The 14,949-nt window shown below is 38.5% G+C and overlaps 1 protein-coding gene across 3 annotated transcripts; it reads left to right on the top strand.

Moving 5' to 3' along the window:
* Positions 1–597: 597 nt before the first annotated feature.
* nup58 (nucleoporin 58) lies at positions 598–14,218 on the top strand. Of its 3 annotated transcripts, XM_073488430.1 has the most exons (14): positions 613–1,030; positions 1,380–1,525; positions 1,638–1,670; positions 1,768–2,046; positions 2,204–2,372; positions 2,567–2,632; positions 2,922–3,096; positions 3,533–3,612; positions 3,891–4,009; positions 4,209–4,291; positions 4,567–4,768; positions 10,852–10,935; positions 11,609–11,707; positions 12,522–14,218. In XM_073488430.1, exons 1-14 carry the CDS (start codon positions 951–953, stop codon positions 12,689–12,691), a joined length of 1,785 nt encoding a protein of 594 aa, XP_073344531.1. In that variant the 5' UTR covers positions 613–950; the 3' UTR covers positions 12,692–14,218. The 3 variants fall into 3 exon arrangements, with proteins under 3 accessions (XP_073344533.1, XP_073344531.1, XP_073344534.1); XM_073488432.1 differs by lacking the exon at positions 10,852–10,935 and having other exon boundaries at positions 598–1,030; XM_073488433.1 differs by lacking the exons at positions 10,852–10,935; positions 11,609–11,707 and having other exon boundaries at positions 850–1,030; positions 12,522–12,785.
* Positions 14,219–14,949: the final 731 nt, after the last annotated feature.

Genomic DNA, 14,949 nt, shown 5'->3' with positions numbered 1-14,949 from the left:
GTAATGTAAATTATGGTACATTTGCGGCATGAATTCAGCTCTAAAAAATAATTTATATGCAGTGTAAAACAGCATAGGGAAGGAAATTATAAAATGTGATTCACAAATTAAATAGAGCAACTATTGCTAGAATGCCAAAGATGAGTAGTGGCAAAAAATGACAAAAAATAAAATAAAATAAAATAAACGACTCAATTCAAAAGGCTTTATTGTTATTGAAAACAGGTGTTTACATTGCCAAAGCAAGTGTAAGATAAAAAATAACACATATAGAATATAAATATAGTATGTACAGATTGGTAAGAAATAACTTGAGATAGTGATTGTACACAATTTTACAAATATATAAGTGTTGCCTGACCCATTTACCATGTTTTAAACATCTGAAATGGTGTCTGTTATTTTGAAATCTTGGCCGGAATCAAATTATCGTCTTTTGTTGGTAATTGACGATTTTAGGAAACGTCTGCTGCAAGGACCAAAGTATGGTGTAATGCGCATGTGTGAAAGTGTGAGGCGTCACGCGACACAAAAAAAAACAGCGGTAGGGACGACGGGAAACGTAGTTTAAAAAAAGATTACCCGAAATGCAACAGCATTCGGGAAATACCCAGTACCAGGCGGGGAATAGGAAAGGAATACCATGCGATAATTCATCCTGTGATATTTGTCAGCTTTAAAAATAAAAAAAGCAACAGAATAGGGTGCAAAACACCTCGGGCTACAGTTGAATACTTCCGGATTTATATGCCAAAGGCGACATTTTTTGTCTGAGTATGTTTTGAGTAGACACAAAACCGCGGATTTGTCCTCACGCGGGCATCTTTCAAAGCTAACTAGCGGGTTAGCTGTTAGCTGTGATGCTGGGTTGCTTGCGTCTTTATCAGTAGCTAAAGTCCAAAAAAGGCAGTTGGTTTTAAATGCGTGCTATGTTTAACTCTTAAGATAAAATGTCTGGCTTTAACTTCGGAACAGGGACACTCGGTGCCCCCAATACTGGAGGGGGATTCTCATTTGGGGCCGCAACCAGGTAATGACATGTCTCCAATAGCCGACTTAGCTAACGTTAGCGTAGCATTGAGTTGACCGGTTGTTAGCAGGTATCTACACTTGCATAGGCATTGTATTAACGGAGTCTCTGTACGTTTTGTAAGATTGTAAGTTATTAGTATAAGTCCAAAGTTATATTCTTTCTGTCGCGTACTTGCGCACTTACATATTTCTTGTCACTTTGATTCAGTGTCACTGTGCAGATTGCACGTTGTCTAGTGATCTATAGGTTTTGGGGTTATATGTAAAACATAGGATGTCAAACAGTAGTAAGGCATTTCCTTTTCAAATGTGTCTTTTTTATTGCTTTGTTGCTTTTGCCTCTGTAGTGCACCTGCAGCCAGTACTGGTGGCTTCTCCATCGGGACTGCACTGGGTACAGCCACCACCAGCACCACCCCATCTCTCGGCTTAGGAGGCAGTCTCTTTGGTCAAAAACCTCCTGGAGGATTCTCTTTCAACACACCTGCCTCAAGTAATAATTCCACACAGATACATAAACAAACCCAGTGGCAAGCAGTGAAATGAATTAGCTTTTTATTAATCTGCTGCTGTCATACATCTTGTCATATGTTGTTCTGTTTCAGGCGCTGCTGCACCCACAACAGGCCTTACATTAGGTATGTTTGTATTTCTGGGATATCTTTTGAACTAAGATCAGGTATTGTCAATAAAAAGCAGGTTATAACCTTGATTTATACATACACTTTCTCTCAGGTACTCCAGCCACTTCAGCTGCGACCGCCGGCTTCAGCTTGGCCTTCAACAAGCCCACCGCCTCAGCAACACCCTTCTCCCTCACCACTACTGCTACCACCTCCTCATCAGCCCCCGCAGCGGCAGGTTTATCATTTGGCTCTGTCCTGACATCCACAGCTCCACAGCAGCCTGCAGCCTCGGGCTTCACCCTCGGTCTTGGTGCCACAACCACCACCACAGCAGCCTTAGCAGGCCCGTCACTGGGCGGGAGTCTCTTCTCCAGCAATATATCTACAGGTGAGGTGAAAACAGACAACCTGAGCTTGTCCACACATGGTAAAGGGAATGGGTGCGCAGACAACACAATGGGAAAACCTTGATTATTTTAGAAGTAGTTCTCAATCTTAATAATGCTGCCCATTGGTCTAACCTATATGTTTACTTGGTGTTGCAGGTTTGGGTCAGACCACTCTAGGAGGAGGAGGTGGGTTAACATTAGGTTCTCTGTTAGCATCCTCCACAGCAGTATCATCAGCACCTGCCCCCAGTATTGGCCTTGGTGGAGTTGACTTCAGCACTTCCTCTGAGAGTAAGAGTGACACATCATCTGGAGCCAATGCACAGTAAGTCATGCTGACCAAGATAGGCATGGTTCTTTACTAAATGGAAATGCTAAATTAATTTTCCTGCTAAAATGTAAACATGTAAACTGCTGTTTATGCAATAGAATGGCTTCTGATCCTGTTAATGTATACCTGATCAGCAGGAACTAATGAGTTTGTTGTAATTATTAAAACCCACTCTTTTTCTCTCTTAGGGACAGTAAAGCTCTAAAAGATGAGAACCTGCCCCCAGTCATTTGTCAGGATGTCGAGAATTTCCAGTAAGTGTTTTATGTGTAAATTGTCTCAGGGTTTGATCTGCAGTGACTGCTAGGTCACAAGCTTGGGCACATCGCTCGGCACGTTAGAATTGTGTCATTTGTTTAAAGATGCAAATGTTAACAATTTCTATCAGTGGAGTTATTGTTCGAAAAGGCTGTGTGTTGTAAACAACAGCTAGAAGTATCATAGAATCATAAAGCTACAACTTCTAATGTGGACTGTGGGAATGTACTCTAACATGTGTTGTTTTAGTAATTTCCAACTGTTTTTGTTCCTCTTTTTTTATAGAAAATTTGTCAAAGACCAGAAACAGGTTCAGGAGGATATCAGCAGGATGTCATCTAAGGCCATTTCTAAAGTCCAAGATGACATCAAGAGCCTCAAACAGCTTCTATCTGTCAGTGCCAGTGGTCTACAGCGACAAGGTCTGGGCATCGACAAGCTAAAGCTTGAGACAGCGCAGGTAAAAACTGTACATCTGCATACACCAGCTTAAATTGCATGCTATTCCTGCTGCACTGAGTTTTATATATGTAGTGGAGCAGTTGTCAGTATGAACATACACTGCAATGTACACTTGACTTCTTTAAATCCAGTTAGGAGATACACGTGACAATTATATTTTTCAATGGATACACACGTTGTATGTATGTACTGTTGCATATTTTTATTCCCAAATACATGTAAGACTGATAAGGAATTGCTCCACTTCTATATCACAATGGATATAAGTGGAACTATAAGATATGGAGCTACAGATCAATGAGATTTAGCTTTTTAACCATGCTACTCACACCATGAATTGAAAATGTGTCAAAGGATCTCCAAGAAAGTGATGGCATCCAGAAGATTCACAAAAAAATCTGTTTTTTTGACTGTCTCTTACTTTCCTTCTTTAGGAACTCAAAAATGCTGACATAGCACTGCGAACACAGAAGACCCCCCCAGGACTACAACATGAGAACACAGCTCCATCAGAGTAAGTAAGCTACCAGACAGTAGCAGAAGCATAGTAATCAATGTCGTCTAATAATGCAATCTGATTTTTTTATTGTTTACTCAGTTTTAAGCAACAACTTTGGTGAAGTTGATGAAAGTTGCCTTCTAGTCTCATGAGACAACACTAAATAATCATTTTATCAGTGGTGTCTGGCCAATATTCCCCTCCTCACTAGTCTCTCAGGTGTTTTATATATCAGCTTTCAGCACTTTATGGATATGTCAAAAATGACCATATGTGTTATTTTTTGTGTTTAGTTATTTCCGTAGCCTGATAGAGCAGTTCGAGGTGCAGTTGCAGCAGTACCGGCAGCAGATAGAAGAACTCGAGAACCACCTGACAACACAGAGCAGTGGCTCCCACATCACTCCTCAGGGTAAGAGAATGTTTGTTTGGTCAAGATCTAATAAAGAAAAAGAAACAATGACTATTTAATAAGTGCCAGTATGAAGGTGACATTGTTTTTGATTTCTGATTCTTGCTGGTCATTATGTCTCTCTTTTTCCCCTTCATCTTTTCATTAACTTATCACAAATGATGATGATGATGATATTGTAATAATTTTTTGTTTTCAGACCTGACCTTGGCCATGCAGAAGTTATACCAGACATTTGTTGCACAGGCAGCCCAGCTCCAGTCTATCCATGAGAATGTCAAGGTCAGTTCTTTTCCTCCAGCTTTGTCTGAAAATGATTTGATATTCTATTGAAATTTTAATGTTTATGGCTGTGTGATGAGGAATATCAAGTTTGAGTAGAATTTGATTGTGATAATACGATCATATCATGTTATTGTTTTATAAAAGTTTGTTGTCCAAATTATCCATTTACCCAATTAAAACTAATAAAATTAGATAGCTGTTGTATATTTGTGAACAACATATTAATTACATTCTTTTTTTGTCTGTCCTTTTGTGTATGTCTGACATTAAAGATCTTGAAGCACCAGTACCTTTCCTACCGTCGAGCCTTCCTGGAAGACTCCACTGACGTCTTTGAGTCCAAACGGGCATCTAACAGGAAGTGGCAGAGTACGCCGCGAGTAACGACTGGGCCTGCCCCATTTTCCAGTGTGCCCAACGCTGCAGCGGTGGCCATGGCAGCCACGTTGACCCAGCAACAGCAGCCAACTCCAGGTCTGACTGCCTACAAGTTCTAGAAAGTTCTGCTCCCCTCACCTTAAAATAAAGGAGGTAGAGGTGGAATAAATTTAATACTTTTGGGAGGGATTGAATTGATAATTGTTTTTTAAAATGAAGCAATTATGCAACGGGACAGAGAGGATGATTAAAAATAATTAAAAACAAAATAGACTTAGCTGGTGCCAAGCTATTGTGTGTGTCTAATGAAAGAATGGCTGAAGAAAGGGAGAGATAAGCCCCGACAGGAAATCTTTGTGCTGCCTTACCATCTTGTCTCTGACTCTTAGTTCAAGGGTTAGACACATTTATCTAATGCGCCTTACAATACCAGAGTGAGGACATTTTCTAGATTGCCCCAGTTGGAAAGTAACACCAAAATCTGGCAGTGTTGGTGCCAAGTCTGTACACTTTAGAATGCCATACAGTAAATAGTAATACCAAGGATATAATAACTTACTTCACCTAATCTCTCTCTGTGCCCTCTCTAAGGGAAGGATGCTAGAGCAGGTGTATGAGGCTGACATTATTGGAGAAATGATGTAATGTGAGAGAAAGTCCAGCTATCTCAATTTTTACTCACTTGAATCTTGAAGTTATAATGAGAGCTTTTAAACCTCAGTTGAGCGAGTACTCAAATCTTTTATTCAATGAATGCTTGAAATGAGCCAACTCCATGAAGGTTGTTATGTAATGGGGTTAGAAACATTAGACACTTGCTGTGTGATTCAGATAAACTGCGATTGCTTTGTTGTTTTTTTTTGTTTTTTTTTTTGTTTTTTAAAGATTGTGTCTGGGTGATCAGTTGGTGTATGAGGTATAAATTTATTATAATGTAGCTCCTACTCTCTTCAGTCTAACTGTCAAGAGGTCTCTTCCATGTAGGGGATTCTCCTGGTGCTCAGTCACCAATTGGCATCAGCTTACTTTATTGAAAATACAGGACTCTTAAATGTTTTTAAGAACACACTTGATCTAAAGATTGTGTCGCCATTGTTCATTGAAGCGTGCAGCTTCTATGGTCAGGGCCTATGTAATAGGCCAAATATGGGCCAAGAGCCACTTTTTTCAGAAACCATACTGTAAAGAATTATACTAAAGGCTTACATTTAAAAAAGCCAGTCAGAATGTAAGATATTATGACCTATCATGAAACATGTTAAATTCTTTCTGCTAGTAAAAACAAAACTATACTAATAAAGATTATTCTACACAGTATTATTATCCAACATAAACAGAAAGGTAAAGCCTGATCTTTCTATTACCAATGCTGGTGTGTTTTTTAGTCACCAAAAATATTTAAATAAGCCTAATACTCTAATATTATAAAACATAAACTAGCAGGTCACATTGTTTCCGTCATCTTGGCACTCAATGGCACACTAATTCACTTTTATGAAACATTTTTCAACTTAAATAACTGTTAAAAGTAGTATTCGTTATAGTTGTTGCCACATCTCTGAGGTGTTTAACAAATTTTCAGCCTTTTTTGTAGGCTTTGATTTGTAGGCCATTTTACTGGCATATCAGGGCACCTACTTACGATGAACAAACTAAGCTACTATGTACAGTATATTAGCATGTTTCTGCAGTCATTTTTTTCTTGTAAATTTAAATAAAGTGGAGTAAAGAGTTTGAAAGCAATACTTTAATTGGATGGGGTTGCAAAGGCAGCATGGTTTAAAAAACAAAACAAAAACAGCTTCCTTTTCAATAAAAACATCAAATCTGCTTAGACTGTTAATAGAGCCGATAACCAACAATTGTTACCCCAGACAATGAATGTGGCAAATCTTTTCAGTGTAATAATATTTGAATATTCACATACCTTTTGACTGCTAAGCAGGACATGCAGGAGCTATTCTGAATAAGCATCTGTGCCAAGTAGGGATGAGGATATTTTATCAATCCATTGCTAAACCACAATTAGCAGGAAAAACCCATTCACAACAAGCCCTGTTTTCACAGGAGATACGATCCACTTGTGTGGTAGAAGTGCACACTACATTGGTGCCTGCTGAAGATTTTATGTGTGTCGCTCTCCATTTCTTTATTTCATATAAAGCCAAATCAATTACTGATCATTTATTGTAACCCTGTGTGCTCTGGGTATGCTAGCTGTCTAAAAAGCTGAATTGCGCTGTAACTTATTTCTCATAGCTTTGCAAGTCTGTTAACCCCAGAGTTGGGTACTAGGTTACATGATTTCTTTTTTGATATCAATCATAATATTTAGCGAAACTCCATTCCTTTTGCCAAATAGTTGTTATTCTCCAGTATTTGACTCAGTCAGTTTAACGACTAAGCCTAATCACAAGTGGATGTTCTTGGTATTGACAGTATTTATTTACCTATTTATTTTCAACTTTATTTTTTGTTTATGTGCATAACTAAGTCCATAATTGGAATGGCATAGTGAAGCATGGCCAGTATTACAGCACATATAACACTAACCATGCAGCTGGGTGGCGCTTACTTCAGGCAGACTCTTGTTTGACCTGTATATTTGTTGTTGCGGTGGTTGATTGTGGAGGCCAAAAGCTTGTTCAGATCTGTGCCTCAGTGGACGTGAGGTGAAAGGTGCCAAAAGACTCAGGACTGAAAATATAAACTATTTAATTACCTGAAATGTAAATTTTAACTTAGAAATTGTCTTTCCATTACTGCACTTAGTTGGTCTTGAAGTGGAAGCAAGGCTGAAAACCTTGTCAATTTGCCACGTGTCCAAAATTGTCTGCATTATCTCACTGTTCAATACTAAATTGCATTTAGTTGGTTTGGTTGCATGAGACCATACCACTCTTACTTGATTTAAGCTATTTCACCTAAGGGCTACGGTCGCTGTAACGGGGCTGGATCATATTGCATTAAGTTCAGTTAAATTAAAATGTAGAGTAAAAGTGTTGTTCACAAGATGTAATTTCAGGTATTTATCCAAGATGGTGGTACTTTGTATGGACCTTTGCTGAGACAGGTTTCTCTGATTTTGTAGAAAATCTACCTTCTCATTGTTTCGACTTCATTGATTGAGTCCTGTTTGTTTTTGTAGACCAGCGGAGAAGAATGATTTTTGCTGCTCACACTGGTCCTTCAGTACCAGTAAGACACATTTGTGCCAAACAAAACAGACCAATCAGTGTGGTCAGATTTTGTCCACGTCTTTATTGCGTGGGGTTTTATTTCCCACCATTTTGAACGGATACAGTGTTGCTCTGTGTTAGACACTGGTGAGAACTTAGCATTTTTGGACAAAAAAGTAGTTTGATATTTTGTGATATAAACTGGTGTTCAGTTCACTCTCCAGCACTTATCGGTATGTTGCTGCTAGTTACAGTGGTGCTCGCTCAATCCAACCTAATTGATTCTTTCTCGATGGAGTTGCTGAGTGTTAGAGAGACAAACTGCTGCTTTGGACATTCCAGTCCTCGGTTAAACAACTCTAAACATTTAGTAGGATCGAGATGGATGTCTGTCAAGCCCGTCAGCTAGATTCCCAAGTAGTCCAGAAATCTGACTTTTTTGTAGTTTAGCTTACACTTGAACATATTGTCTTCCATATCCCTATAGTTGTACTTAAAAAAAATTGAGTGCTGAAGGTAGGACATATTTTTGTAGGCTAACCCGGAAGTTAGCATTGCCCTGGTTCCTTTGACAAACAGCCAATGGGATTTTCCCATAGGATTTTGAATCAATGCAGGAAATAAGATCCGTGGTAAAAAAAAAAGGGTAATTTTGTTCAACAAGATAATCTTCACAAATGTTCACTGCTTTTCTGATATCTAAAGCGTACATACAATCGCCAGAAATAAAAAGCTAACAGTAGGCTATAAACTAACTACACCTCAGTCGCTTGACTTCAGCGACCCCGCCACTAAGTTCCCAATGACAGTTAACTATACACACTTTACAATAAATTGATCAATCTACAAGTTCAAAAGCTTCAAAATTCACGAGCGGGGTATTTAATGACATATTTAATGTTGTAGAACAAATCGTGAAAGGCTTTTGTTAACCACTGACCTTATTTCAGGCATCTAACCAAAAAAACATAAAAAAAAAACAAAACATTGACTAGGGAACCGAGCGAACAAAAACGCTTACTCACTTCCGGGTGTTTGAGCTAATCCCTGAGTTACTCTATAATGAATATGAAATTATGTTAGCCTGTCAAAGCTGTGTGGACCTTGACGATGATAGTGGATCTTTACCCATCTTATTCCTGTTTGATTGGTATCTTTCCAATATCTGTCAGTGCTATGTATGCAAATACTGACTGCTGTTTTTTCTTGAACGCTGTAACAACAGCAGGAAGATCCCATTTGCCCTTTGTTTTTTTTGTCCAGAACAACTGAAGGAATTAAAACGTGATATTTCTTTAAAATTTTTGATGGTTGGCAAACTACTTACACCACAATTTGCCTACAGTGCTCGACTCCATTTGAGTTCTTCTGAATCTCAGTGAATCAGAATTTGGCATACAATTTCTTACTTTTTCTGTGTGACGTTGAGCTTCAGCACAACAGTTCTCCTAAAACAGGCTTGATCAGTTGAAAATCTGCGAGTCTGGTGTTCTGAGTGGTTGGCTGTAACAGACTGTTTTGAATGTTCTTATTCTCCTAATCATTTCCTTTTGATCATTTATCATATGATTACTTTAAGCCTTTTTTGTAGTGGTTTTTCTGTATGTGGTTCTAAGGAGGTACTACTTATTGCAAGTTGTATTTTTGGGGGGGTGGGGTTGTGATCTTTACAACACGTTTATCTGAAAACTACTCCCTCAATTACAACATGTTACAATATGTTAACCAGTCACCTCACCTAAGTCAGACTTGATCCAACAACAAAAAGTGTTTGTAGCCTGTAATCATTTGTAGATTTATCTAAGGTGCAGCTTTTTGTTTACAAAGAAACACAGATTAACCACCAAGAATTTGGCTGTTATGTCTGAGAATACGCTGGTGAATAGTGTTCAAACAAACACAAACCACAAAGGTCAGTCAATTCTTGTTGAAAGGATGGTCTGAAACTTAACCACCTTGAATTCCACAGGCAAACTGTAACATATCACTGAGTTTCCTTTTTATTTTGATCAGTTTACACTGAGAGGCAGCCATAGATGCCAAATTCACATTTCTTACCTAAATCTCGAGTGCTTTTACTTGTAGATGAATGTGTTTCAACTTGTATAACCAATGCCTGTTGATACAGTATATTTAATATATAATATGGTGTGCCTTTTTAAGCTATATTCAATAATTGTGTGATGCTTTTTTTTTTTTTTTGGCGTATGCTAGTTCATTCACTCTCAGAAATCTTGAAAATTTGGAAACTTGTCAAATGCAGTAGCAGTTAGCAATTAACAATCAATTCTGTTCTAAACTGTTTGTTTGTGTTTTATGTAAGTGGAATTGCATATTAAATTGACAATAAATCCGTTTTTAAACAAAGAAACGTTTGTCCTTGTTTCTTTTCGACTGAAGTTGTTTAACAATGCAGACTAATTGGAAGCCTTGCAAAATTTGAAAACATACCAAAAAATTGCATAGAGGAAAAAAGACAAGTTTCTGAGTGAAAGAACTAGCAGCATTTTTTCCCCACAGTTTTTCAGCAAGAATCATTGTACATCTGATTAGCTGGAATGTTTTAGTTTTCGTTAAAACACAGTATTTATTAGGTAAATATGCACTTAAGTTTTAAAAGTGTGGTGTATTTCCTTATTCTGCAGTTAAACTGTAGTGTTATATAATTGTAGAGTACTTCCAATCAAAACCACTGTGTCAGATAACTCCTATACCATCTATTGCAAACATTTTGCTTCTTACAAATGGATGTGAAAAAAACCTATATTTGGGATTTTTTGGGTTATATAGATATTAAAGCATATAATTAAGTTTTATTTCAAAGTTAATAGGAATTGAATTTTATGTTACAGTAGTTTAAGTCACAAAATGCATAATGTGTCCTTGTTGGTGAATCTTCATACCAGCTTTTTTCTGTCAAAGGAGATCAGGAACATAATTTACTTGATACACAAAATACATTCAGAGGAGTAAAGCATATACTCTCTCTCTGTGCCTTAGGGACCCAGGCACCCTTGGGGGCAGGGTTCGGAAACCCATTTGCCTCGGCAGTGGGCACTAGCTTGGGCTCTTCTACCCTTGGAGGTATTACCTCTGCCTTTTTAAAAAAAATAAATATTCCCTTTTTGCCCTTCCCTTACACAGTTTAACATTTCCCTTCATGCCTCCTAGCTCTTAATGCCAGCAGCCTTTTTGTTTTTTGTGTATGAAAGTAGTGTTAGGCAGCGTGTATGTGTCTGAGAGTGTGGTGCAGTCAGAGCTTGGCAGTTTCCCTGTGCGTTCACACCACAAGAAAACAGAGCAACCACTTGCCACAGGAGGTCACTGTACTTTTATGTGACAAGTTGGGATGATTACTGAGAGAGAAAATTTGGCCCAAAAAAAATCACCAGGTTTTATATAAAAACAATTTTGTTTAAAGTATCTTGGCAGTGTGGGAACAAGTGGTCTGAACGCACATCAAGTTAGTGTTCTCTTGTAGTTGGTGTGTTTGGTAAAGTATTCCTCGTGTTGTTTTTCTCCCTTTGGCCCTTGCTTTGCCATGCAGTGTACTGTGAATACTGTTGTGTTCTGCAGTCTCTTGTCAGAAGTAAAGCTGTGTGTAGTGCTCTAATTTTTAGGCTGTGGAATTTGTTTTGCATAGTGTGTTTGTTTGCTAATTCCTGCCTGTATTCCCGAGGCACTGCTCCTTTCATTCTTTCCTTGTGTAGCCTGTGTGCTCAGCCCAAACTGACTTCCATGTCACTCTCTCCCACAGGTTTTGGTGGTGGGCCAGGATTTGGTGGGGTGGGGACTGGGGGGTCTTCTTTTGCCTTCTCCTCCGCCAGTAAGCCCACAGGAGGCAGTCTGAGTGCAGGTACATACATATTGTATATACCCATTCGTACCCGGCCCCGAAAAACTAGAACTATAGAAAAATTGCCGTACATGGTGTCTGCAGATCCTTAAAAAGTCTTATATTAAATTGTATTAATATTAGGCCCTAAGAGTCATTTAACAGTCTTAATTTTGAATGTATGAGATTTTAATTGGCACAAACATTTTATCTAATTTATCCATGTTTAATTTCTTTTGTCAAAACTTAGATCAACCGATGTAGACCAACCTAGCTCACTCAAATAACCATATTCCTAATTCAAACCTACCTCTACATGGGACCACTCATATACTACTTGCCATGCCTGAAAAAAACAAAAAGATCGGTCTTAAATTTGGTTAAAAATGATCTCAAAATGGTCTAAAACAGCATTTAGTTTCAGTTTCTGATACCTGTTGACACACTCGAGTCTGATAAGGCTTGTGTTTGCAAGTGTACTCCCTGAATAGTGATATTTCTGAGCGTACATCCTCACATGCAGTTGGACAAGCCTTCTGTGCACATAATGGCAAGATATTGTTAGTTTCAAAGCAACATGCAGAGACTGTAAAATTTTTCTCTGGGTTTGTCTCTGCTCTTATTAGCCTTTTTCATCAAAGTCATCCCTGTGTAGTCATTTAAGCCTTTTCTATGTTTGCTGGAAGTCTGGCCAAAACACATTAGAATATGGGGTTTTTCACCAGATGGACAAAATCTGCATTTCATATTGACATTATCTTTGTTTTCTCTAACATTTCTAACATTTTCTTTTTATATGGTGTCCGTCTGTGTCCCCTTTCTCTTGCTTTTCTAGGTTTCGGTAGTAGCAGCAGCTCAGGCTTTAACTTCAGCAACCCTGGCATCAACCCCTCGGCTGGCCTCACCTTCGGCGTGTCGAACCAACCTGCCGCGGGCTTCGGCACAGCAGGGCCCCTTCTCCAGCTCAAGAAACCTCCTGCTGGTAATAAAAGGGGCAAGAGATAGGACCAACGAAAGAAAGAGCCCTGTGACTGACCACCTGACCAGCTTGGGGTTTGTAGCGGGTAAAGCCTGGTCTCCCAAAAGTGTATAAGTGCTATAATAATCTTTATTCGCCTACAGAAGAAAGAAAATGTACATTTTAAGGGAAATCATCAGGGATGGGATTGAATTCACCATAAAACAACACAGAATCACCCTTTGAAGTATATAAACATTGGAGAAAGAATATTTCATTCACCAACAACTATGATATACTGGTTTGTGTTCTTCACTGATTTGATTCTATTTAATTTGATTTCAAACTGCAAAGTCGATAGCCAGGATTACCTGTCAGTTGATCGAAAAAGCTCACATTCACATGTTCTTATTAGAACCAGTCAAACAACTAAATTATATCACGTGGGTCTTATCAGTACTCCGTAACTCTGAATCAATGTAGTAGTACAGTGGTGTGTATGGAAAGGCTTAAAATAGTTTTGCATACATTTATACATGAGTTTGCCCATTTGCATTGACTCAAAATTTTGCCTGCACGCTATAATCTGTAGCACTACAATGCTTTTGGGACTGCCAGCCATGGACAGAGCTGGGTTAATTCCAAATTTTAGAGTTATCTATGAGGAATTTTGTTTAGTCTGAGTATTGTTCAAGAGCAATGTGTTTTTGAGCTTTGAGGTGGACAGTGCAGTCGGTTCCATTGTGTCAAACAAACTCTGTCAAACTGCACTTGAACGCCTCTCAAATGATGAGTTGGCCCAAGTCTCGTCCAGGAAAGGGTAAGATAAGGTAAAGGGAAAGAAGCTTATGAGGTAATAGTTGGTTGGGAACAGCGTAGTCCCTGCCTGAAGGTGCCAGTGGGGGGTATTATCTGATTCTAGATAGTTTTATAGGCACAGGAGAGTGTCCAGGGTGGGTTATGGGGAAGCACAGTTTATTTTTGTATCAAGTGGAGAAAGAGATGACATTCGGGAGGGGTAAAAGGGGACTAGCACCGTTACGTAGTCCACATAACCTGTGTTGTTTTTGCTAGAGTCCATCCTTATCATTGTTTAATATTGACTTTCTAGGCACATTTTCTTTCCCCCAATGTAAGAACGCTGTGCTGTTTGTATTACATGGCTCCCATTAAATGTTGCGTTAGTTGAATCTGAAAGGGATTTCACACGCAGATTCTACCCACTTGACCCAGTTTATACATGTGCTAGAATGAACTCGCACTTGCCAGTGTATATGACCTGACAGTGATTGTGTGAATGTGCATGTGTGCCTGTTGCACAAGTATGAATTTGTCTCTCTGGTCTATCATAGCTGCTGACTTCTTTTGAGCGTCTGGGGCAGTTGGGGGGATTCTCTGCTTTTTTTAATTGTCCATGTCAGTTCAGTTACCAAATACTGGTAGTTGTACTATTATTTTCTAATCACAGTCTGTGTAAACCTGTATTTTCAAGAAGCTGTTTAATAATAAAATCTTCAATATGATGTTTTGCCTGTTTGTGGCATCACTTCAATAAATGTGTGTGTTGACACAGAGTGGTGTTTGTCATTACGTGTTTGTTTGAATGTGTGTCATCTGATTTGTGACATCTCCAACTTTAATCTGACAAGGAAAATACATTTATTCTGATCAGTTTTATTTATTTTATGCAAGGAGACAAAAGTATCAACATTGTAATGTCAAGTACATTTTCCTGAGCATTGCACATGCAAATAAGCTTTTTAAAAAGATAGTTCTGTATGGTTCAAATGGGAAAATTCAGCTTTAGTAGTAGGCCTACAGTTTTTGACAAATTCAAACAGGACTACTGATTCTGGGGAGACATGATGCATCACCCATTACAGTTTCTTATTAACGACATTGGATATTAAAAAAGCCATGAAGATTGTAAGACTTAGCAGTTTTGGCCACATCCTCTAATTGAATTGAGATTTCAATACATCAACCTCAAAGAATAAAAATCTGTAATTTTAGAATTTGCGCAAGTTAATGAAAGGTGTGTGTCAACCACTCTATTTCTCTTAACTTGTATGGCACATTAGAGTTTTTTTGTAATCAAAAGTCCAAATTCGGAATAAATATTGGTCAAATAAAGGTTGAGCAGCAACATGTCGTTTGTCCACTCGCCTACCTGAAGGGGGCGGTAATGCGCTTCGTGCAGTACTTCAGCCAACAAAAGAAGAAGAACGCTGTTGCTATGCGACAAAACTGCAATACACTCATCAAGTGCTAGTTGTAAATTAAGTCACATTTTTTGAGCTAGCCG

This window comes from Pagrus major, chromosome 19 (assembly GCF_040436345.1).
Source record: "Pagrus major chromosome 19, Pma_NU_1.0".
In the NCBI taxonomy this organism is placed as follows: Eukaryota; Metazoa; Chordata; class Actinopteri; order Spariformes; family Sparidae; genus Pagrus; species Pagrus major.
This window is presented reverse-complemented; position numbering and strand designations above follow the sequence as displayed.

Excerpts from the sequence above, each read along its gene's own strand:
- nup58 (XM_073488430.1), top strand. The coding sequence starts at position 951 with ATGTCTGGCTTTAACTTCGGAACAGGGACACTCGGTGCCCCCAATACT. Across the intron at positions 1,031-1,379 it reads TCATTTGGGGCCGCAACCAG|TGCACCTGCAGCCAGTACTG; the intron begins GTAATGACATGT and ends TTGCCTCTGTAG. Across the intron at positions 3,613-3,890 it reads GAGAACACAGCTCCATCAGA|TTATTTCCGTAGCCTGATAG; the intron begins GTAAGTAAGCTA and ends TTTTGTGTTTAG.